General features: G+C 47.5%; 1 protein-coding gene across 3 annotated transcripts; it reads right to left on the bottom strand.

Annotated features, from left to right (window-relative positions):
• Window positions 1-840: 840 nt before the first annotated feature.
• HAUS1 (HAUS augmin like complex subunit 1) lies at window positions 841-23458 on the bottom strand. Of its 3 annotated transcripts, none has more exons than XM_084832853.1 (9): window positions 23418-23458; window positions 20658-20832; window positions 20293-20428; window positions 17335-17469; window positions 15160-15283; window positions 5086-5151; window positions 3692-3763; window positions 2299-2346; window positions 841-1157 (listed from the first exon to the last, which is right to left on the bottom strand). In XM_084832853.1, the coding sequence occupies exons 1-9, from the start codon at window positions 23436-23438 to the stop codon at window positions 1074-1076; spliced, it is 861 nt and encodes a 286-aa protein (XP_084688979.1). In that variant the 5' UTR covers window positions 23439-23458; the 3' UTR covers window positions 841-1073. The 3 variants fall into 3 exon arrangements, with proteins under 3 accessions (XP_084688979.1, XP_084688981.1, XP_084688980.1); XM_084832855.1 differs by lacking the exon at window positions 23418-23458 and adding an exon at window positions 22416-22486; XM_084832854.1 differs by lacking the exon at window positions 3692-3763 and having other exon boundaries at window positions 847-1157.
• Between the last annotated feature and the right edge of the window lie 2164 nt (window positions 23459-25622).

Genomic DNA, 25622 nt, shown 5'->3' with positions numbered 1-25622 from the left:
CTATTCATTGAGGCCATTTTCAGAGGCCCTCCTCCAATGGCTACCCCCCCGCCCATCTGAGATAAGGGGAGTGGCGATCAAAGAGAGAGCCTTCTCAGTGGTGGTGCCCTGTTTGTGGAATCCTCTCCCCAGAGATGCCTGACTGGCAGCACCAATATTGTTATCTTTTCAACACCACATAAAGACCTTTTGTATTGTCCTAGACTTTTTAATAACTTGGGAATGTCTTTTTCTTTTTATAAGATGTTGTTATATTTTAGCTGTGTCTTTCTCTGGGGACCAAAGGGCAGATCAGCAGTCAGGAATAAGGAGCATGCCAAGGACAAGACCATAGAATAAACAAGGATACAGAAACACACCAGAGATCAGGAAACCTTTTATACTCCCTTCCTGGCCAGGAGTATCCAATGGCAAGCTGAGGTGGGTGGAGTCAGTCCATTTGCCACCTGCAACTCAGTGTCTCACCACATGGGGAGCTACACACAGTTCTAGCAGGCTGCCCTAGAGTGCCAGACATAGAGCTCGGCTATTTTAATTTCCCACGATGCCCTGGAACATCATGGGAAATGCTGCCCTGGAGCATCATGGGAAATTTAAGTGGTGGTTCATAATTGCCTAACTCCAGAGGCTGTGGACAGACATTAGTAGCAGGATCTTTAGCAGTTACCCAAAGGTGGTGGGCCTGACTAGCAGTGGCCATGAGTAACAAGGGCTGGGAAAGGTCAGGCTCAAAAGTGAGCAGTGCTGTTTTTAGCTAAAAATGAAACTTTCCTGAGGTTATTTCTGTTCTTATAACTATTTAGAGCACCACCTTAAGGACAGCTATCAAATCTGATTACTACAAATGCTTATTGTAAAAGGTTTATTCAGAAAGATTGAACAATAAAACATTCTCATGGGGAAAAAAACCACAACCAGAAATATATACAAAATACAAAAGCTGTATATTTTTTTAAATATTGCTTTTGTTGAAGAAATGGAGGTGAAAGACAGGGTAATGTCATATGAAGACAAGAAAGACATACTAACATCCACAACATTTACAACTGCCCCTTTTTTCAACACCACAGTTGTTAGGTAAAGTGACGTTTGGTAGGTAAAGTGACTGAAAGTGCTGTCATGTCCACCTTTTCTGAAAACTCTGCCTCAAGTGCTTCCTGAAAAGAGGAAGAGAAGAATCTGTAACAACAGTACTTGGATTAAAGAAAGGCTCCCCATATGGCATGAATGGAAGCTGAAATGCACAAATAATCGTAGTGTATTGGGATGACAGGTGTGGCCCCTTTTACATTTGTTAGAACTTACACAGAGCCTTTTCCAATAACCTCAGTGCACAGGCACCCACAGAGATCTATTCAAGTGCCTAACATACATGGAGCCTCTTCCATGTTTCTTCAAAGCCCTCCAAGAAACTTCAACAGATTCTCACAGAGATGTGAAGGCCTGGGGGAAAAACCCAAGAAAAGATGGGGAGGAAACTAGAAAAATTCAGGGGGGAAAATGTGTGTGTGTGTATGTGTGTGTGTGTGTCCGGGGGGGGGGGGGTTGTGAAAATTTGGGAGGGAAACCCCTAGTGATGGTTATTCCCTTGGAAAATAACAAATTCATCTGTGCAATCTTGGACAACAGTTCTACTTTAATTCAAGATCTCGTTAGACCCCTGCCGATTCTCTTACACCCCGCAATTGTATTGTGCAGGCGGCCTCTACCACTTGCATACCAGCAATTTAGCACTTCCAGGGCAACCTGAAACAAGCATAAATGCTGATTTCTGGAAGGAGGTGAGTCTAGCATAAGGGAGCTCTGCCAACTTGCCTCCTTCCTGCAATATACTGATGTAAAGGGTACAGTTCATGGTCCTATAAAAGAATGCACAATTGTGCATCATTATCACCACTGTCGCTACTTCAGCACAATTCTGGATTCCTCCAGTACACAGGCCTAACAGGATGGGAAGCAAAGGGGAGGAGTGGTGGAAAAGTTTAGATTGCAATGGATCCTCTGGGAGGTTTTCTGTGCTGGGATATTTGTACAGCAATTAGAAGGCAGCACAAACAATATGGTTAGCTGGCAACAGGGAAGTGGCATTCATGCTGACTTTCAGACTAAAGATACCTGGGCCATCCAGTGCAGTACTTCTGCACAAGAATGATGCAGGGAAAATAGCTCTAAAATTAGTCCAGAAGAGCAGGGCTAATTAAGATAAGACCAAGAAGTCCAGACCAAATTAGTCCAGAACAGCAGGACTAATTAAGATAAGACCAAGATAAATATATTAATAAGAACAGAAATACCCACCAGCTCCCTCTTTGCTTCTTCAATCTTCACTCGAGCCAGAGAAGGGCTCTGAAAATAACAACACACAGCTGTTTAGGCAGATGCAGTTTTCCTGCCCTCCTGAATTTTTGTAGTCACACTAAAGATCACTTGGAGGTGTTGTCACCAACATTTTTAAGAGCTAAAAAGTGCATTTGGTCACACACTCTAACACCAGCCAAAGTCTTTCCATGGAAGATAAAATAATGTAAAAGGAAAAAGGTGGACTTGAAACAAACAGAGAACTGAAGGTTTCCTCTCCCTTGAACACCTTGCCCTTGCTCCCTTACTGCCCTCATGCCTGGAACAGCCCCACTAACAATTTTCATGCCACCTCCCTCTCTTCCTTCAAATCCAGCCTTTACATATTTTTTTCCTCACCCCCCACCCCCACCCGCCGCAATCCTTTTCCTTGTGTGTCGTGTCTTTTTAGATTGTAAGCCTGCCAGTAGGGACTGACTTATTTTGCCAACTGACTGTAAGCTGTTCCAAGAGTTGGGGGGGGGGGGGCTTGAGTGGTGGCATAAAATACTTTAATTAAATAAATAATAAAGCCATTAAAGCCAATAAACTTTTCCATGAAGCCTTTGGCATAATCTCTTCATCCTCATCCCCTACTGAAAAGTTCCAAGTATGCATAATTAAAATAAAAGGCATATTCTTTCCCTGTTGACTCCCCCACCCCACTCCCTCCATCCTGTCGTATTTTACATTGCAAGTTCCTTGAGGCAAGGACCTGCCCAATTGTATTGTGATGTTGGTATATAAATAGAAAAGGTTTTCAAAAGCACAGCTCAGGCAGCCAGGAACCACCCCCGGCTCAAAGGCTCACCTGCACCAGACATGTGCCACGCTTCATTGAGAAGTTGTGCAAAATTCCTAGTGAAGTAGTCAGCTCTCCCCTTTGCTCCCCTTTGTGTATTCTCACTCTCCTCAGATCCATTTATCCAGTCTGACCTCTCCCTTTCCATCACCACAGCATTTTCTCGAGGCCACCAAGAGCACTGCTCACCCCTGGTGTGTAAACGTCAGGCTTGTGGAATCTGCTTTGGCGGGTATTTTTCCCTAGACGCTAAGATCTACCAACCAGAACCTGGCGCAAACAACATACACTAGGAATTAACAGATTCTAAGCTCTGGAATTTGGTTTGATTACCAGAACTGAATGCAGATCACAGTTCTTCCACCGGGGGGGGGGGGTGCATTTTGTTGCTACTAATATTAAATCATTGAAAGTCAGAAGTCCTTGCCTGTTTCCAGCAAATCAACCAGAGATCTATAAGTAGATCCATTCTACCTTCTGCGCACCCCTGCTGTATGCCTATATAAAGAGGATAGGGCCTAAAGAATAGAGATGGGTAGGGGGAAGAATTACAGGTGTAAGGTCCAGATACGACTCCAGTTTCTTCTTCAAAGGTGCTGCCTGTTTCTTTAATTCTGCCAATTTCTGTGGACAGAAAACAGCAAGACATTCATACATGAGGTCCAGCTTTTTCCAAATCAGAATAAAAATAAAAGGAGAATTTGGGTAGACACTTTTTAGTCTGGAATGACACCCAAAGCAGTCTGCAAAACATTTATGTTATGGATGTTATCTATACATTTCATTTCCATACTTTGGGTTGGTCCCAATGGTGCCATTCCATCAGCGGAAGGGAAACCATTGGTGGAACCAATTCCCTCTGCCACATCTGGTCCGGACAGTTGGGAGACCCTCCGGAGCAAATGCAGGGGGCACAGAGAGGGATGAAGTAGGGAGGAGAGGACAGGGAATTCCCACTACATGATAAATTCCCACTACATCCACTCATGCGACATTAGATCCAACCCTTTGGAAGAAGAGACTGGAACACTTGGGTCCAAATGTCTGGCTCCACAAATGGAAAGTAAACCAGAATACCTACATATAGGGCCCCCCTCTTTTCCACCACTAATATAGCAATAAAATGCTCAGATCAGGGCTGGAAGCCAGACCCAAACCTATACTACTTGGCTATAGACAGCTCAGCAGAGGAAGGTGTTGGGGCGTGTGTGTGTCTGTGTTTCAATTTCCCACTCATTTCAGATATTTCCCACTCTGCCAGGCCTCAACATGACTACAAGTCTCCTGTTCCAGGCTGGCTGGAGTCCTGAACTGTGAGGGGCTCTGGATACATGGCAACACATTGATACAAAGCTCACTTGTAAACACAGATTGTCCATATTTATTTTAGGTTGCAGTCCTATATCCTATACCTGGAAGTAAGTCCCATTGAATTCCATAGGACTTACTTCTGAGTAGGCACGCATACAACTGTGCCATTAGTCATGTTGCGCTGGTTGGACTTTTTTGAAGTTACATACAATTATTACAGCCTTGACTGTATGTGACTTTTGAAGTTGCGTACAATTATCACAGCCTTGACTCATAGTTTTCTCTCTGCACCTCCACAGTACAAGTCAGCATATTTTGTTTTGCTTCTTTCACACTTTCTCCCATCGAGTTCTCATTTCTCCCCCATAGTATTCCAATTAATTCCAGGGGTATATTTAATATTTAATTAATTCCAGGGGTATAATTAACACCTTGGATATATAAGAATCGGAGCTCTTTTGCATTCTGAAATGCTAATTAGAGAGGGGCATTTGGATCTGATCTCACCATCTCTAACAAACTCACATCCAAGCACCATCTGGGTAAATGTCAGTTCCTCCCAAATCACCCAGGTTAAATGCCAACTAGCATGCGTCATTTTAGAACGTCGTCAATATCCGTGGCATAACACCCACCTCTGAAAGATTCACTAGAGACTCATGAGTCAGGGAAACATCCAGCCCACTCACAGAAAGTTGTTCCTGCAGGGAGGAAAATAAAGAGACAGAAAAAGCAGTGACTACTATTCCAAGGCAAAATCAGACAGTAAGCATTGTAGGATTACCCAGAGAAAAAGAGACGACAAGGTGCGAAAAGCCATTTTGCTATTGCCCTTCTAATGAAAACGGCAGGAATCCCAGTGAGTACAAATCTGCTTTATATTTGCCCACTGGGTCAGGTCCCTACTATGGATGGGGTTACACTCCCCCTAAAGGAGCAGGAATGTAGTCTGGGGGTGCTCACTGATCCAGCACAGTCATTGGAGGGAAAAGTGTCTTCAGTGGCTAGGAGTGTCTTTTACCAGCTGGGATGGGTAAGACAGTTATGGCCATTCCTGGACAGGGATAGATTTACCACTGTGGTCCATGCATTGGTAACCTCAAAACTGGATTACTGCAACGCACGTTATGTGGGGCTACCCTTAAAGTTAGTCTGGAAACTGTAGTTAATGTAGAATATTGCAACCAGATCGGTAATGGGAGCAGCTTATCACCACCATATTACACCTATGTTGAGAAAACTACACTGGCTGCCTATATGCTGCCAGGCCAAGTTTAGGTACTTGTTTAGAAATCCCTAAACTACTCAGGACCAGGATACTTGAGAGATCACCCGGTCCTCTACCAGCCTGCTTGGCTGCTGAGCTCATCAGGACAAACCCTCCTGGCGATATCCAAGATTTTGGAGGCCCGGTCCATCATGGGTTGGAATAAGGTCTTTAGTATCGTAGCACCCCCCCCTTCATGGATCACTGCCTTGTTGTGGCGAAGGGGCTTGTGTAACTCAGTGAAGCCATAAGCTATGCCATGCAGGGCCACCCAAGATGGACAGGTCATGGTGGAGAGTTCTGACAAAATGTGGTCCACTGGAGAAGGAAATGGCAACCCACTCCAGTATTCTTGCCAAGAAAACCCCATGGAACGTATCACAAGGCTAAAAGAGATGATGCCGGAAGATGAGCCCCTCAGGTCGGAAGGTGTCCAATATACTACTGGGGAAGAGCAGAGGGAATTTCTAAGTAGCGCCAGAAAGAGTGAAGCAGCTGGGCCAAAGCCACTCAGCTGTGGATGTGTCTGGTGGTGAAAAGAAAGTCCGATGCTGTAAAGAACAATATTGTTTAGGAACCTGGAATGTCAGATCAATGAATCAAGGTAAGCTGGAGGTGGTCAAACAGGAGACGGCAAGATTGAACATTGACATCTTGGGAATCAGTGAACTAAAATGGACAGGCATGGGCGAATTTAATTCAGGTGACCATTATATCTACTACTGTGGGCAAGAATCCCTTAGAAGAAATGGAGTAGCACTCATAGCCAACAAAAGGGTGGGAAAAGCAGTACTGGGGTACAACCTCAAAAACGACAGAATGATCTCAGTACAAATCCAAGGCAAACCATTCAACATCACAGTAATTCAAGTCTATGCCCCAACCACTGTGGCCGAAGAAGCTGAGGTTGATCAGTTCTGTGAAGACCTACAACACCTTCTAGAACTAACACCAAAAAAAGATGCCCTCTTCATCGTAGGGGATTGGAATGCCAAAGTAGGAAGTCAAGAAATCACAGGATAACAGGCAAGCATGGCCTTGGTGTACAAAATGAAGCAGGACAAAAGCTAATAGAGTTTTGCCAAGAGAACATGCTGATCATAGCAAACACTCTTCCAACAGCACAAGAGGCGACTCTACACATGGACATCACCAGATAGTCAATATCGAAAACACATTGATTATGTCCTTTGCAGCCAAAGATGGAGAAGCTCTATCCAGTCAGTAAAAACAAGACCTGGAGCTGACTGTGGCTCAGATCATGAGCTGCTTCTTGCAAAATTTCGGCTTAAACTGAAGAATGTAGGGAAAGCACTAAACCATTCAGGTATGACCTAAATCATATCCCTTATGAATATACAGTGGAGGTGAGGAATAGATTTAAGGGATTAGACCTGATAGACAGAATGCCTGAGGAACTATGGACGGAGGTCCGTAACATTGTTCAGGAGGCAGCAACTCAATCCATCCCAAAGAAAAAGAAATGCAAGAAAGCCAAGTGGCTGTCTGATGAGGCTTTACAAGTAGCTGAGGAAAGAAGGGAAGCAAAAAGCAAGGGAGAAAGGGGAAGATATAGCCAACTGAATGCAGATTTCCAGAGAATAGCAAGGAGAGACAAGAAGGCCTTCTTAAATGAACAATGCAAAGAAATCGAAGAAAACAATAGAATGGGAAAGACGAGAGATCTCTTCAAGAAAACTGGAGATCTCAAGGGAACGTTTTGTGCAAAGACGGGCATGATAAAGGCCAAAGAAGGCAGAGACCTAACAGAAGCAGATGAGATTAAGAAGAGGTGGAAAGAATACACAGAAGAACTATACAGGAAAGATCTGAATGTCCCTGATAGCCATGATAGTGTGGTCACTGAACTTGAGCCGGACATCCTAGAGAGTGAGGTCAAGTGGGCCTTAGGAAGCATTACTAACAACAAAGCTAGTGGAGATGACAGTATTCCAGCTGAGCTATTTAAGATCCTAAAAGATGATGCTGTTAAAGTGCTGCACTCAATATGCCAACAAATTTGGAACACTCAACAATGGCCACAAGACTGGAAAAGGTCAGTTTACATTCCAATTCCAAAGAAAGGCAATGCCAAAGAGTGTTCAAACTACCGTACAATTGCGCTCATTTCACATGCCAGCAAGGTGATGCTCAAAATCCTACAAGCTAGGCTTCAGCAGTATGTGAACCGAGAACTACCGGAAGTACAAGCTGGGTTTCGAAGAGGCAGAAGAACTAGAGATCAAATCGCCAACATTCGCTGGATCATGGAGAAAGCAAGAGAATTCCAGAAAAAAATTCTATTTCTGCTTCATTGACTATGCTAAAGCCTTTGATTGTGTGGATCATAACAAACTGTGGCAAATTCTTCAAGAGATGGGAGTACCAGACCACCTTACCTGTCTCCTGAGAAACCTGTACAAGTGTCAAGAAGCAACAGTAAGAACCGGACATGGAACAACCGATTGGTTCAAAATTGGGAAAGGAGTACGACAAGGCTGTATACTGTCGCCCTGCTTATTTAATTTATTTGCAGAGGACATCATGAGAAACGCCAGGATGGATGAATCACAGGTTGGAATTAAGATTGCTGGGAGAATTATCAACAACCTCAGATACGCAGATGATACCACCCTAATGGCAGAAAGCGAAGAGGATCTAAAGAGCTTCTTGTTGAGGGTGACAGTGGAGAGTGCAAAAGCTGGTTTGAAACTCAACATTAAAAAAACGAAGATCATGGCATCTGGCCCCATCACTTCCTGGCATATAGAAGGGGAAGAAATGGAAGCAGTGACAGATTTTATTTTCTTGGGCTCCAAGATCACCGCAGATGGTGACTGTAGCCATGAAATTAAAAGACACTTGCTCCTTGCAAGGAAAGCTATGGCAAACCTTGACAGCAGAGTAAGAAGCAGAGACATCACCTTGCCGACAAAGGTCCGTATAATCAAAGCTATGGTTTTCCCAGTAGCAATGTATGGCTGTGAGAGCTGGACTACAAGGAAGGCTGAGCGCCAAAGAATCGATGCATTCGAAGTGTGGTGCTGGACAAGACTCTTACGAGTCCCCTGGACTGCAAGGAGGTCAAATCAGTCAGTGCTCAAGGAAATCAAGCCTGACTGCTCATTGGAAGGACAGATACTGAAGCTGAAGCTCCAATATTTTGGCCACCTAATGCGAAGAGAAAACTCTCTGGAAAAGACCCTGATGCTGGGAAAGATTGAAGGCAAAAGGAGAAGGGGACGGCAGAGGATGAGATGGCTAGATAGCATCACTGATGCAATGAATATGGACTTGAGCACACTCTGGGAGAGAGCGCAGGACAGGAAAGCCTGGCGTGCTATGGTCCATGGGGTCATGAAGAGTCGGACACGACTGAACGACTGAACAACAACATCGTAGCACCCACTCTCTGGAATTCCCTAACGGTACAACTTAGGCAGGTACCGACCCTTCTGGGTTTTAAGCACCTACCAAAACATGCCTTTTTCAACATGCATTCCTAGGAAAGCAATCTCGTCCTTTGTATAAACACTTGTTTTTGTACATTGTTTAGAAATGTCTTTAATATACGCCATAAATATTGTTAAATAAATAAATAGCCCTGTGCCGCCTACTCTAACTGGCAGTGCCTCTCCAGGGTAGTTGGATCTCAAGCCCTGCCACTATCTCCGATCCCTTAACTGGAAGTGCCGGGATTTGAGAGTGGACATTTCTGCACACAAAATCATGTGCTCCGCTACTGAGCTACAGTGCACAAACCCCTTGGAAAATACAGATATCAACCTCATTGCCTCTCCCAATAGGGTCTTGCAAGAAAGAGGGCATGAGATTAGTACCAATGCTGACTCAGGATTCTTCCACCTGAAAACAGTACTCAGGTACATACTGGTAGATCGCCATAGCCCTATGAGCTTCGTGTTTTCTAACAGTTGTCAGCTGGCCATACAAGAATGGTGCTTTCCATTTTCAATGGGGTGGCCAAGACGCTGCTCGCATGTGCCCCCCACCATGGACGTTTCATCCCCCACTCCCCCCGCTGAGTTCCCCTGCTGCTGTGGCCATCAAAACCATGTTGTTTTTGCAGGGAAACAAGGCACATGTGGGGAAGATTGCAGTCTGCAATCTTCCCCCCACCCCCTTCTCAAGTAATAGCTGAGCAGTGGTAAAAGGAAATTGCATAGTGCAGAGGTGCCAAATTTCTTTCAGCCTGAGGGCCGCATTCCACTTTGGATAAGCTCTCGGGGGGGGGGGGGGGATTCTAGTGGTGGATGGGGCTGAAGGGAGAAGGGGAGGGCCAAATTACCAAAAATCCCAGAGCATAGTCTTAAGGCACATGAGGCAGCCTCCATGCTGAAGCTAGAGATGGCAGAGAATTCTGCCGCGGACTCAAATGAGGCCGTATTCTTTGGAATCTGGCCTCCGGAATCTGTGGCAGCATGGCACGACTCACCTCTGCCTCCCAAGGATCCCCCACGGACCGGCACTCTGGCTCCGGATCCTTTGCGATACGGTAACAGCAGCTGTCTGTGTTTTTTCCTGCGATCACAGATGCAAATGGCACATTGGACACCACTTGCAGCAGTAAAGCCCTGCGTTTAACCTAATTGCAGCTGTTTACGGCTGCATTTAGGTTAAACTCAAGGCTTTACGGCCACAAGTGGCGTCCACTATGCCATTTGCGGCTGGGTTCCTCCCAGCGATAGGTAATCATCGGTGGATCCTGAGCCTGAGCCTGCTTCTGCCCCCACCCACAGGTACTTAAGGCGGGGCTGCCAGAGGCTGCTCGGGAAGGAGCCTGGGGAAGGAGGACCAGCCAGCAGCTGCACCAGGTGGATCCTGAGCCTGAGCCTGCTTCTGCCCCCACCCACAGGTACTTAAGGCGGGGCTGCCAGAGGCTGCTCGGGAAGGAGCCTGGGGAAGGAGGACCAGCCAGCAGCTGCACCAGGTGGATCCTGAGCCTGAGCCTGCTTCTGCCCCCACCCACAGGTACTTAAGGCGGGGCTGCCAGAGGCTGCTCGGGAAGGAGCCTGGGGAAGGAGGACCAGCCAGCAGCTGCACCAGGTGGATCCTGAGCCTGCTTTTGCCCCCGCCCACAGGTACTTAAGGCGGGGCTGCCAGAGGCACTTAGCGTTGCACTTGGAGTCGCGTAGGACCTGAAGACCTACCCACCTGCTTCTCCAGAGACACCAGCAGCCACAATACCAGCAGCAAATAGCGGCAGCAGAGGGCAGCAGCTTTAAAGACAAGGGGAAAGGGGCAAACGTGGACTTTATCTGCTCCTTCTTAGCTGCTGTTCTCTTTTATCTCTTTTATCTTTTATATTCTTTTAAACTGTTGTGCTATTTATATCTTAACATTTTAATATGTGCCTGGGAGGACTATTGGGCAACTCAGGGAGTCAGAGAGGTGCCACCATAACTGTGGTCACGGGCAGGGGGAGGTATGGCGTTGGGGGATTAACAGGCCAGCTGAGGAGAAGAGGGGCTAGACACCTTACAGCTGTCCCCTCTTCTGGTTCTTCCCCCAACCTGATGGTTCCTGGCAGCCTTACCAGTCTGCCCTCGGGTCTGGTGGTGCTGCTGCTGAATGCCAGGTCGGTCCAAAATAAAATCTCCCTCATCCATGATTTGATTGTGGATGAGGGGGCTGACCTGGCATGTATTACTGAGACCTGGGTGGGGGAACTGGGAGGGGTCACTCTCTCCCAGCTGTGACCTCCTGGGTACTCGGTGCAGCACCAACACTGACTTGAGGGTCGGGGAGGGGGGGTTGCCGTAGTCTATAGGAATTCAATCTCCCTCTCCAGTCTTCCTGCTCATTCGAGCGCAGATCTTGAGTGTTTGTACCTTGTGTTGGGTACCCGGGACAGATTGGGGATTCTGTTGGTGTACCGCCCACCCCACTGCCCATCAGACTCCCTGCCTGAGCTGACGGAGGTGGTCTCGGACTTGGTGTTGAGGACCCCCAGGATGATGGTCCTGGGGGATCTCAACTTCCATGCCGAGGCCGCTGTATCCGGGGCGGCTCAGGACTTCATGGCCGCCATGACAACCATGGGGCTGTCCCAACATGTCATCAGCCCAACGCATACAAAAGGACACACGCTTGATCTGGTTTCCTCGACTGGGCAGGAGGATGGTGATCTGGAAGTGGAGGAATTAACATCTGTCCCTTTGTCATGGTCAGATCACTTCCTGCTGAGGTTTAGACTCCTGGCGGCCTTTCCCCTCTGCAAGGGTGGGGGACCAATTAAAATGGTCCACCCCCAGAGATTAATGGATTCCGATGGATTCCAGAGGGCTCGGGGGGATTTTCCTGCTGGTATGGCTGGTGCTCCTGTCAAAGCCCAGGTCGCTCTGTGGAATGCAGAGATGACTCGGGCGGTTGACACGATCGCACCCAAGCGCCCTCTCCCTCTGAGCAGAGCCCGGCCAGCTCCTTGGTATACACCTGAGCTGAGGACAATGAAGCAAGAGGGGAGACAGCTAGAACGCAGGTGGAGGAAAACTCGTGCTGAGTCTGACTGAACACAGGTAGGAGCCCACTATCGAGCCTACTCTGTGGCGGTGAGGGTGGCAAAGAGACAGTTCTTTTCCACCAGCATTGCATCTTCTCAGTGTCATCAAGCGGAGCTTTTCCGAGTGGTTCGCGGCCTGTTACATTCTGGGCCAGGGAGAGAGACGGTGGAACCCTCGGTGGCACGCTGTGACGAGTTTGCATGGCACTTTGAGGATAAAGTCGCTCAGATTCGTCATGAATTGGACACCACCATTAATGCAGTTCCATTGGTAGAGGCATTCAGAGCACCGTCTGGTCCAGTTTTATTGGATGAGTTTCAGTTACTGAGGCCTGAGGATGCGGACAAGGTGCTTGGCCAAGTCCGATCGACCACTTGTGTGCTTGACCCTTGCCCTTCATGGCTTATTAAATCAAACAAGGAGGGGTTGTCTGGCTGGGTCCAGGAGGTTGTAAATTCCTCCTTGAGAGAGGGAGTGGTGCCTGCTGCTTTAAAAGAGGCAGTAATTAGACCACTCCTGAAAAAGCCTAACCTGGACCCAGAGGATGTTAACAATTATAGGCCAGTGGCCAACATCCCCTTCCTGGGCAAGGTGCTTGAGCGGGTGGTTGTAGGACAGCTCCAGGCACTGTTGAATGAAACGGATTATCTAGATCCATTTCAATCGGGCTTCAGGCCTGGTTTTGGAACGGAAACTGCCTTGGTCTCCCTGTGGGATGACCTCTGCCAGGAGAGGGACAGGGGGAGTGCGACCCTGTTGATTCTCCTGGACCTCTCAGCGGCTTTCGATACCATCGACCATGGTATCCTTCTGGATAGGTTGTCTGGGTTGGGAGTTGGAGGCACTGCACTACAGTGGTTCCACTCCTACTTGGATGGCCGATTCCAGAAGGTGGTGCTGGGGGATTACTGCTCTGTGCCATGGGGTTCCACAGGGCTCTATTTTATCCCCCATGCTGTTTAACATCTACATGAAACCGCTGGGGGAGGTTATCCGGAGGTGTGGGCTGAGGTGCCATCAATATGTGGATGACACCCAGCTCTACCTCTCTTTCTCATCAAAACCAGGTGAGGCAGTGGCTGTTCTGAACCAGTACCTGGGCACAGTAATGGACTGGATGAGGGCTAATAAACTGAAACTCAATCCAGACAAGAGGGAGGTAGTGGGTGGTTCGTCTGCCCGGCTAGGTGATATTCAACCTGTTCTGGAGGGGGTTGCACTCCCCCTAAAGGATCAGGTTCGTAGTTTGGGGGTGCTCTTGGATCCAGAACTGTCACTTGAGGCACAGGTGAACTCAGTGGCACGGAGCACTTTTTATCAGCTTAGGCTGGTATACCAACTACGCCCTTATCTGGACAGAGATAGCCTTGCTACAGTTATCCATGCTTTGATAACTTCTCGTCTGGATTACTGCAATGCATTATACGTGGGGCTGCCTTTGAAAACGGTCCGGAAACTTCAGCTGGTCCAAAATAAGGCAGCAAGATTGTTAACAGGGACTGGCCTGCGAGCTCATATTACACCAGTACTTTTCCAGCTGCACTGGCTGCCAGTGCATTTCCGGGCCTGATTCAAAGTGCTGGTGTTAACATTCAAAGCCCTTAACGGCTTGGGGCCAGGTTACCTGAAGGATCGCCTCCTCCCATATGTGCCTGCCCGGACCTTAAGATCATCAGCAGCAGCCCTTCTCCATGAGCCCCTGCCAAAGGAAGTGAGGCGGGGGGCTACTAGGAGGAGGGCTTTTTCTGCTGTGGCACCCCGGCTCTGGAATGAGCTCCCTAGTGAGGTTCGCCTGGCGCCTACATTGTACTCCTTTCGGCGCCAGGTGAAGACCTTTTTATTTTCCCAGGCATTTTAGCATTTTAGCTTTCTAAATTTTTATCTTTGCTGTTTTAAATCTGTATTTAAACTCCTGCACTGCTGCTAGGTTTTATTGTGGTTGTATTATTATATTGTGGTTTTAATGTTCTGTATATTTTAAATTGTTTTATTGTGTGTTGCTTGGATTTAATTTTTGTGAACCGCCCAGAGAGCTTCGGCTATTGGGCGGCATAGAAATGAAATAAAATAAATAAATAAATAATGGCGGCCGCCATTATCATATCGCTGGCAGTACAGAGCCAGAGTGTGGCTCCGTGGAATCCTCCCGGAGCGGAGCCACTCTGGAGGATTCCAAGGGGGAGGAACGGATCACCTCCCCCCGGGGCGGATTCCCTACCGGAATGGAAGGTAGGGAATCCATACACCCCTAGCTAAAGCTAAGTCTGGTCAGTGCTTGGAGGGGAAACTACCTGGGAACCACATGTAGCCACCTTGACTTCCATGATGGAAGAAAGTTGGGATATAAATGTAATAAATACCAGCATATTTCAGCTTAAAGCCCTTACTGCCAGTCCCTACACCTTAGGAGAGGCACTTCAACCTTTTAGAATGAGAGAACAAAAGCTGAAAACCCACCAAACGATCAATGGTAGAGGAAAGAGTGTGTGGCCTTCTGGGGACCCCGCCGGAGGGCCAAATTGGGACCCCCAGCCAAAGGTTCTGTACCCCCGGCACAATGTGAAGCCCTATGAAAGTCTGAAGTGGTACAACCTGGACCACAGGTTGATGACCTCAAAGAACTAAGTATAAGAAGCTCTACAGTTTATCATTTTGTTTTGAAGCCCAGAAGGGCGTAACTGCATTTGCTCATATTCATCCTTCATTACCCCCACCTCTCCCTTTTTCTTCCGCTCTATCCAATTCAGATTGCAAGCTCCTCAGGGCAGGGACTTGTCTGTTTTGTTACGTTACTCTGTAAAGCAGCATGTGCCCCCATGGTGCTCTATAAAGTAATAGTAAAACTAAATGGTACACAGGTCTCCATTCTAGTCAGATTCTGTCATCTGCACCAACACCTGTAGAAGGCTCTTTGCGCTAACCTCTGCTGCCTTGACTCTGAATTTGATATCCTCAGATTTGTCTTTTAGGAACTTCATGTTCTGAGTCCGGCTATCAGCTTTTGCTTTTTCCATTACCAGAAGTTCTTCTGTTTTCATGAGGTCGCTAAAAATTAAAAAAGATCTCTTTTCAGTAAACACAGAGTTCCAGCCCTGTCACCAGACAGCTGTGCCCCCATCCCTTGGTCCCACCCGCTTTCCACAAGTCACCAATCCTTGGGTTGTTTCCTGGCTTTTGTGCAGCTTTTTCTCCCATTCTAAAATGCCTCACCTAAGGCTTAATTATTGGTACTAAGGGTTTAAGCTAAAATATGCTGACATTTTTGGTATTTTGGTCCCAACCCCCTTTGCTTTTGGCCCTACTCACCACTAGAATGTGCCCCCCCGCCCCAGAGCCTCTCCGAAATGGAATTCTGAGCAAAGCACAAGGAGGCCTTGCTGCAGAGCAAGGACAAGGGCTCCCTTTAGAAAGTCCTCTGACATGCTGGGACAGAGAAGGTTACAAGTTACGAGTGCAGCAAGAACCACATAACAGCACCAGACTCTGGCCTGGTCTACACATGAAGCCAGATGTGGTGGTAGCATTCTGAGTGGTAAAAAGGACTGTGAGCATCTCTACACCAGCCTAAAATCCCACATTTTAGGGGCTTTCTGCTTCCATTTTAAATAGTGCTGTGCAGAAAATTTCTCCCACATCTTTTTCAACCATTCTCATTCAATTTGATAGAAGAGAAATTGCTTTCAAAAAGAAAATACTGAAGAAATTCTCATGGGTTGGGTTTGGGTTTCTTGGGAGGTGGCCAAGGAATGAGCACAAGTGAAAGATTGTGTCTTTCATTGCACAATCATCTCTTTGGTAGCGTGTAGCCCCCTCAGCTTCCTACACTTCAATTAAAGCCCAGCTTAAGGCTTTAATTCCTCCCATGGGGCTTTTTCAGATCAGGAAGTGCAGGCTGCCTGGGAGGCTAGCTGTGATTAGGTAAACTCAAAAACACCACCAAAAGAAATTCAACATAAATTACAGACTGTCCTGAGAATGAGGCAGAACGATGGAAGCCCTTTTCATGCGGGAAGCAAACTTTCTGGAAATTGGAGGGCAGATTTTGGCAAAGCACTAACTCCACCTCATCCCTGGGGCTTGACACAACACTGCCCCCCTTCACACCTGCATTGTGGTGGATGCAAAACGGGGCCCAGCCTGCCAACACAGGTGATGCTGTTGCAGCATGAAAAACGCCCAAACCCTTAGCAAAAATGAAAGAAGCTGTGCTACAAGCCCTGTCAATGGGAAGCCCTACCTGTGAGAAACTGTTGAGAATTGATCCTTCCCCTGGATAAATTTGGTGAAATGATGGCCCAAATTTCTTTGCCCACAAATAAGGCGGAGAATTTTGAGAGGCCATGTGCACACAGCTCTAGTTTTAAATGCAGGATCATGACAGACGCCTTTTACACATGCTTCCTTCCCTTCCCCCTTATCTGAGTCTTCCATATGTTTCATTATACAGCCGCTAGATGGTGCGGTGGTCTAACTCCTCTTATTACAGCTTTTCCTCTTTTCATGGAGGGAACTCAAGTGCGGTAATTTGATAGCTCATTATCTCCCATCTTTTAAAAAACAGAATAAAGGTCACTTAGTGCGGGAAATGCCCTGGAGGTTGACGACATCATCTAAAAGACCCACAAACTTCTGTGAGTAACCAATCTCAATAGCAGGATAAAAAGCTCCGTGTGAAGCAGCCCTGTATCACTTCAGACTGCAGATAGTGGACAGCATTTATGAACAACTTCCTGCAAAAGAAAACTAGTGCAACAAGGACCAGGCTGGGCTAGAATCTTTTCCCTACCTTTTTACGTGGAGAGGTGCTTAGGTGGGGATGCATTCAAAAATGGTATCCCTCCACCTGCAGTCTGAAGTGGTACAGTCTATTCTACTTCATTCTTTTGTATGTGAAGATCAGGCCATAATCACTAACCAGCAATGCAGTGTTGGTTGGCATAAGCCATGGAATTTAAAAGCAGTTCAGCTGCTACAGTCTAACCCTGTAAGCTGGCTGGCTGGGAGACTGCCTGCGACCATACAGAAGCTGCTCTGAGCTTTTTGGGAAACGAGCAGGATGGAAAGAAAAAGGAGGAGAAACTCTGTGGAGTGCTTACTCCTGAAGACGTTTTTCCAGCACCAGCGCTGAAGTGAACTTCTTCCTCAGGTTGCTCAGCTCAAGCTCCATGTCTTTGTTTTTTGACTCTGCTGCATACAGATCTGAAGTCAAGCCATTGATGGCAGGAATGAAGCTAGAAACAATAGGATCATGTTAATCAGGTTTTTCTTTTTTCTTTGCTTGGATTCGAAGGCTGCAACGGAGAACCTACTAATGGTCACCAGCGTCTTTTAGGGGAGCGTCTCACAAGGGGGGAGCGTCTCTTTGGCCCGTTCACACAAACTCTTAACAACACCCTTAATTCACTTTCGAAAACGACATATACCCGTTCATGAATTGTTCACCCACATGAATGTTACCACAACAGGATCTGTACCAGGCCCTTCCTAGAGTTCTTCTGTATATGTCAGACAGGACAACTACTTAATTTCTACAAAACAAAGGAGAACTCAGAGATGACTTCAGTGGCTACTGTAGTGATACATGACCTCACATGACTTCACTGGCCATTGTAGTGACATCTACAGACATCATCGATTTATTTAATACTTTTAAGTATTAAAACCCTGGAGAGGTGCTGCCTCTCAGTGTTGATGATACTGGGCTAGATGGACTGATGATCTGACTCAGTATATGACAGCTTCCTATGTCTTCGGTTCATTATGGGTACACTCCTATGCGTGTTTAGACGGCTGGGTGCGGTAGGACTTTTTTCCGTCTAAACACGCATAGGATTGTGCACTAAACCTCTTAAGCCAGCGGTCACCATCCTCTGGAGGGCACCAGGTTGGTGAACGCCAGCCTGGATCAAGGGGTGGAACAAATGGGGTAGGTGTGCCAACAACTGTCCTTGCCTGTGGCCGATCCTGATGGCTTTGCTGTCCTTAGTAGAGTATCCTTATATGCCCACCTCTTATCAACAGAGGTGTATGCCAGGGGCAAACCAGGCAGGTACACTCCATCTATCCATGGGGCTTATGTGGGACCCTCCAGCATGAAGGTTCCTAAACCAGGATTGGGTAGAAGGTAAAATCCAGCATAATTCCTGCTTCAAATAAACCCATTTTGCTGCCTTTATTTTTATTTATTTTATTTCTATACCACCCAATAGCCGAAGCTCTCTGGGTGGTTATTTTGTTAACCTTGTTTCAAAATAAAATTAAATTTCATGATTAAAAAAATAGACCCATTGAAATGAATGGGACTGCAGCTACTCATAACTTAAATCCCATTCATTTCAATGGCTCTGCTAGGTCAGCAGGTACAGCTGATTTGGCAGTGATGCCCCACTTCTTAGGCATATTGTCTGTGAAGATAGGCCTGACTAGGCCTTGTAAATAGTTTGGTTTGGGCAAGGTGCCTGATGGGATAGAGAAAGAAAGAGTGTCTGACCATGAAAAGGTAATTTTAATTTGCTCATAAGCAAGAAATTCCTAGCCACCAAAGTAACTCATCCCTAAAGATAAGAAGGCCACTGTGCTGATAAGACTGTTGCTGAGTACTGATTGATTTCTGAGCATGCGTAGTGTAATTTCTTTGTTCTCCAACTTTCAGTCTGAATAAATGCATCCTGTTTCTTTTATTTGGGAGAGACACAGTTTCGTCTGTCTCTCCCACAGCCATGATGTGCTTTAATAAATTTCTGACTGCTCCACCTAACCTACCTTAGATACTTCCTTAACATGTTCTAGGCGTGAAGGGATAATAGGAGGAAGCCTGGATAAAAAGAGGGGCTGATGTCACAGTGGGCAATGAATTTGTGAGGAAGAGAGACTGCTTAGGATGGAGGCTCACCTAGGTTGCATTCATGTGAACAAAAGCTAACACGGTCATTCCAGACAGTACACCTCAGTCCTATGTTGTTTCAAAGCACGCTTTTTATGCTGGAGTTCAATTCCTATTTTCCTAATTAACAGCAATCAAATTCAGTGAGGTCATGCATGGATATTCCAGAGTTCTTTTTAGAGAGAAAGCAGTCATCTTCCTTAGGACAGGCAAAGGTATTTTGGAAGGGATAGAGCAGGTTACACTCTAGCAACACAATCCTATGGATGCTTACCCCAGAGTATTGTGTCCAGTTATGGGCACTACATGTTAAGGACATGGACAACCTAGAGCGCACCCAGAGGAGTGTAACCAGGATGGGGAGGGAGACTGGAAATCAAGCCCTATGAGGAATTGTTGACAGAGCTGGGTATGTTTAGCCTGGAGAAAAAAAAGATTAAGGGACAACAGGATATCAGTTCTCAGATGTCTGGAGAATGGTCAAGCAGACTTGTTCTCTACTGCTCCGAAGAGCCAGACTAGAACTAATGGATGGATATTCAAGGAAGCTGATTTCGGCTATACATTAGAAGAAACTTCCTAATGGTAAGAGGTGTTTGACAGTGGAACAGACAGCCTTGGAAAGTGGTGGTATCTCCTTCGCTGGAGATATTTAAGCAGAGGTTGGATGGCCACCTGCCAAGGATGCTGTAGTTTCATCCTGCACTGTAGATCCTGCACTGAACAGGTGGTTGGACTAGATGACCTCCAAGGCCGCTTCCAATTCTGTAATTCTATGGTATGTCCCACTGTCTTTAATGGGGTTTGCTCCCTAGTAAGTGTTTTTAGGACTGCAGCCTTTCCCAACTTGGTGCCCTCCAGATGTTTTGCACTGCAGCTTCCATCATCCCTGACCATTAATCATGCTGGCTATTGCTGGTGGGATTTGTAGTCCAAACCATTTGGTGGATACCAGATTGGGGAAGGCTGGCTTACACGAACAAGCCATTCCAAAGTAATGGAACATGCTCCTCTTTAAGTTTCCTATGGCTTTAACTTCTCTCTCAACAAGAATATAGCCGTTAAAACATTAAAGTTAATGAAGTTGCTGTAATTCCTCATGCAAACCAGGGACTACTCGAGCCTTCAAAATGAGCTTATCCAATGAGTCAAAAAACTACAGGCATATTACCTTGCAAGAGAAGTGTCCTTTGTTTCAAGGGCCAATGCTGTGTCCACCAAGTTGTTCAGATAGCTGGTGCTGACCTTAGACAGGCTGCTGAAAGAAAGATTCAGACTCTCCATCAGAAGATCCTGTAGATAGCTGCCTGAAAAACAAAAATAAAAAGCCCATATTTTATAAAGTGTGTCAAAGATGACAGAGGGAGGAATGAACTTTGTACAGCCCAAACCTAACAGCTTTGTTGGAGGGGAAACCTCATGTCAGGTACTTATTGTGGATTCTAAACTGCAATAAGCAGATGAAAAACTAAACATTTATTTTTTACAGAGAAACTTTGTTGTTGCTAGATCTGAAGCTTTTACATCCAGTCTCACCATCCGATTCATACTCTGCTGCTTTCTGCTTCATGTCATCAATTAACAGGTTGATGTCCCCATCTCTGGACTCATTGCATTCTGCCAGTTCGTACAGAATATCAATCGTTCGTGTATCTGCTTCGTACGGGGGGATGGGCTGGTCCCCGTATGTCTTTTTCAACCACAAAGCAACCTGTCAGGGATGTGGAAAGAGATAATATATGAACATGGTGGGTTTTCTCCCCCAGAGTTAATTCTACCACCACTACTACCACACTGACATTATAAATTATAACATGATTACCTAAATAATGTAACTATTATAACCAAGACAATTCTATTTCATAGCATTCTCAAAACAGTAAGGCCACAAAGTCCATCCTCTGTTACAAAGGCAGGAACTGTGTAATCTAGAACATTCTGCACAGCGCACAAAGACCAGGTATACCACAGAAAGGCAATTGTGGAACAAATGATCAACCCTTGTTCCCTTTAGTCACAATTTTATCACAATTAAAGCACTTACGGAATGGCAAAAGGTGGCCAGCCCTTAGCATTTCAACAGAGGCTTATGGATGAAATGGGATTTCTAAAGTTTGTTAGTCAAACACAATCTGTATTAAAAGCAACCAGGAATCATCATGATATACCACGCAAGGCTCTGAGTTACACAGGTCTTCTCCTGTTTCAAGAACAGAAGGATCTGATCAGAGGTATAACATTAAAGGTGCAATCCTATGGCTGCTAGTCAGCAGCTAGACAGCCATAGGATAGGTCAGTGCCCAGGAACCGACCTCAGAGCCCACACTCCGTGGTTGGTTCCCCGAGAACTGACCTCCACCCTCTCCTGCGCTGCCTCGTAGGCAGCCCCGTGCTCTGCACTTGTAAGAGGAGAGTGGAGCAGTGAAGACGGGGCGTTCCTGGGGGCAGGGTGAGGAGGGTGGACGTACCTTTCCAACACTTCCTATGCGTCGTCGTCCCCCAACTTCCCATAGCTAGACAGCTGAAATCGGCCGCCTAGTCGCGAATGCAGGGCAGCTGAAACGTGGAGGGGAAGATCCCCTCTGCGCTGCTCCTGCCCTGCATTGGATAGGCGGTCGCTTCCGAGTTCAGAGGCAGCCACTTATCCTGATAGGATAGTGCCCTAAGGGATTGTATGCCGATTGTTCTGATTGTAAACAATGTAAACATTGGCTAGTCCAACAATTGAGTTATTTTACTGATCCTATGAATGTTGGTAGATGAGAGCAACAGAGCCACCTAGTTTTAACCCATTAGAGCAGCCTTCTTCAATACATCTGGAGGGCACCAGGTTGGGGAAAGCTGCATTAAGGCTACTGTGAGTGCAGAATCAGGCACTGGCAGCTTAGTCTAAATTAAGGGTTTACATGGCTCAGGACCACAATACCTGATGGAGCATCTCTCCTGACATGAATCTACTGGACACTACGATCAACATCTGAAGCCTTCTCCGAGAGAGGGTCAGAAGGTGGCAACAAGGGAGAGGGCCTTCTCGGTGGTCCCCCCCCCCCCCGATTATGGAACAATCTCCCCCGTTAGGCCCATCTGGCACCAACACTGTCATCTTTTCGGTTAAGATTGAGATTAACCGATTAAGATTCGGTTTTCGGTGCCAGGTTAAGACTGTCCTCTACCCATGGTGTAGTGGCTAGAGTGCTGGACTGGGAGTCGGGAGATCCGGGTTCTAGTCCCCACTCGGCCATGGAAGCTCACTGGGTGACTTTGGGCCAGTCACATACTCTCAGCCCAACCTACCTCACAGGGTTGTTGTTGTGAGGATAAAATGGAGGAGGAGGAGGATTATGTACGCCACCTTGAGTTCCTTGGAGGAAAAGAGGCGGGATATAAATGTAATAAATAAATAAATAAATAGGGCATTTATGTCAGGTCTATTATTTTATTTATATTGTTTAGCTGTTTATACTAATAAAAACATAACCCAAAAATTTTAACATAAGATATTTTAAATTATTTTAAATATCGTATGTTAAAAATTTGATACCATGTTTTTATTATCTTGTATTTTACGGGTTGCGATTTTTGTGAACCGCCCAGGGAGCTTTGGGGTTTGGGTGGTACAGAAATGAAATAGTATGTTTGGATAGGAAAACTAATGTTTGGACATGCTGGCTTGGGAACGGTGGGAGTTGTAGAGCTTTCTCCTCTCTAAACATGTATAGGACTGCAGTCTAGGGTAAATTAAAGTGAAGAAAAAGGAAGGCGGAGATTCGGTCACCCCCACAAGATGGCTCTGCCTCACCACCCTATCCCAAAACCAAGGGATTTGGTTCCCTTGGAACCCTCCCTATCCCCAAAACCAAGTGACTCCACCGCCAAAACCCTCCTGTCCTCACTCACTCCTTCCCTCCCGCCCAGGGAGCACAAGAACAGCCAGCCCCGCACAAACCCCATCCTGCCCACAGTTAACACTTTCTCACCTGCACATACATTTAGCAAAACTAAATGCATTCATGTTAATACAGTTAAAGAGGTTATCATAGCGAGCAGGTGATTCTGTCACACCCACAAGGTGGTTCTTAAGGGTGCAGTCCTGTGCATGAGTAGACAGACGAAAGTCTTCCAACTCCCATGGGAGCTGCAGGGCGTTTCCCTGTCCAAACAGGCGTAGGGCTGCGCCCTTGGTAAGAAGCTGCTCAAGCGTGCGTGTAACCTGGGGAAATTCAAAGCATCCCTTCCGCAGGCGCCCTCTTACCAGCGCACATCTTCCTTCATCGGAACCGCTCCAGAGCCACTCACCTTGCTGAGCTTCTCCTCCATTCCCGCGCCGCCCGCCTCTCTCGCGAACCTCGCGCTTTCCTCCTCGGCCCTCCTCGCTCACGAGCCGATGGCCTCATCATGCGCGGTGGCGCTTGGGATTTGTAGTCCCGCGGCCGTCCCGCCCGCCTGCAGAGCTCTCCCGGTCATGAACGAAAAGCCCAACCCGCGGCCGAGAGCGGGGAGACTTTCTGTTTCTTCGCCTTGCTCTCCTCCCCGACTTCAGCTGAAGGGCGCGCTGGCCTGGCAAAATCTACCGGAGTTGCATAAGGCTGCTTTTGGAAAGGGCGCAAGGAAATGGCTCTTTGCGTAATGGCTCTTTGCGTAAAGAGGGAAAGGGACCCTCGGCTGAGAGCCGTAATGGAATGTTTTGTTGGAACTTCCAACAAAAAATGGGGAGGATGACAATCGTCATCGAACCTGAAACTTGGAAGGTGCCTTGGAGGTCGTTTAGACCAGGCGTGGGCAGAAAGTAGATCTCCAGATGTTTTGGACTTCAACTCCCAGCGCTCCTGACTAATGGCCGTGCTGGCAGGGGCTTCTGGGGGTTGAAGTCCGGGCGATCTAGGGTAAAAACCAACGTAAGTCCTAGAGCAGAGCCATTGAAATGAATGGGATTTAAGTTATGAGTAGCTGCAGTCCCATTCATTTCAATGGGTCTATTGATTTCTTAATCATGAAATTTAATTTTATTTTGAAACAAGGTTAACAAAATAACCGCCCAGAGAGCTTCGGCTATTGGGTGGTATAGAAATAAAATAAATAAAAATAAAGGCAGCAAAATGGGTTTATTTGAAGCAGGAATTATGCTGGATTTTACCTTCTACCCAATCCTGGTTTAGGAACCTTCATGCTGGAGGGACCCACATAAGCCCCATAGATGGATGGAGTGCACCTGCTTGGTTCACCCCTGGCATACACCTCTGCTGATAAGAGGTGGGCATATAGGGATACTCCACTACGGACAGCAAAGTCATCAGGGTCAGCCGCAGGCAAGGACGGTTGTTGGCACATCTACCCCATTTGTTCCACACTTTTGTCCAGGCCAACATTCACCAACCTGGTGCCCTCCAGAGGATGGTGACCGCTGGCTTAGGAGGTTTAGGGCACAATCCTACGTGTGTTTAGATGGGAAAAAAGTCCTGCCATTCCTAGCATTCAGCTGGCCGGGGAATGCTGGGAGCAGTAGGGCTTTTTTCCATCTAAACATGCATAGGATTGTGCCCGTACCGAGCCTGACATAGGAAGCAGCCTTATATAGAGCCAGATCATCCGTCCACCTCGCCCAGTATCGTGGCCACTGACGGGCAGCCGCTCAGCAGGGTTTCGGCAGGATTGTGTCCTGGCCCTACCCGAAGTTGCCAGGGACGGGACTCGGACCTTCTGCACACAGAGCAGGGGCTCTGCCTCTGAGCTATGCCCGCTCCCACCTCTAGCACCCAGGTTTTCAGGGAAGAGGAGTCCCTTGGCAGTTCAGTGGTGGAGGGAGCGCAGTCTGCGCGTGCTCAGAGGCACTTTTCTCACGGGAGCAGGGGTTGGGAAGGCGGGACCCTTCAGACACGGTGGGACTACAACCCCCATCACCCTGGCGAGCGCAGCCAAAAGCGAGGGGTGATGGGAATCGGGGTCCAGCGACGTCTGCGGGAGCCACACCCCCCCCCCCCCAATCTCTGCGCTAGGGCAGAACCCTGCAGCGGCCTGCAGACGGGCGCGGGGCTTAAATTGCGCGCGCGCGCAGAAACGGCCTGCGGACGCCCGCAGCAGCCACGCCGGGCTCCCGCCCCGCCCACTCCTCCCTCCTCCCGCGCGAGGGGGCGGAGCCAGATCGTGCGGACCTCGCCCCTCGCGTCGACCTCCGGCCTCGGGTGGGCGCGGCCTGTGCCTCCGGAGCTTGTCCGCCCCCCGCCATTTTCAAGGGCAACGGACACGGGGCAGGAAACGGAAAAAGCGACCAGTTCTTATTTTCTGTTTAAAAGCCAGGGAGAAATCTACCCCTAGCCACGCACCAAGCCAGAAACGTTTGAAAAGGGGCTGCCCGAGCAGCAGTGATCTGAGGCGAGGGCGGGGTAGAGAAGCGCTTCCGGGTCGCGGCCGAGGTGACTTCCCCTCCCCGCGACGGCTGGAGGGGCGGGGCGGGGCTTCCGCCGCGAGGGGCGGGGCGCCGCGCCGGCGGCGGCCATTTTCTCT

The sequence above is a fragment of the Heloderma suspectum genome, chromosome 2 (genome assembly GCF_057233095.1).
Source record: "Heloderma suspectum isolate Gila_16-S chromosome 2, 16-S_ref, whole genome shotgun sequence".
Classification (NCBI taxonomy): Eukaryota; Metazoa; Chordata; class Lepidosauria; order Squamata; family Helodermatidae; genus Heloderma; species Heloderma suspectum.
This window is presented reverse-complemented; position numbering and strand designations above follow the sequence as displayed.

What these genes read in the sequence shown, in the direction of transcription:
- HAUS1 (XM_084832853.1), bottom strand. Translation starts at nt 23,438, where the DNA reads ATGGAGGAGAAGCTCAGCAAG. An exon ending in TGGAGGAGAAGCTCAGCAAG is followed by an intron (nt 20,833 to 23,417) that starts GTGAGTGGCTCT and finishes CATCCCTGACAG; the next exon opens with GTTGCTTTGTGGTTGAAAAA. An exon ending in AAGAAGCAAAGAGGGAGCTG is followed by an intron (nt 1,158 to 2,298) that starts GTGGGTATTTCT and finishes TCCTCTTTTCAG; the next exon opens with GAAGCACTTGAGGCAGAGTT.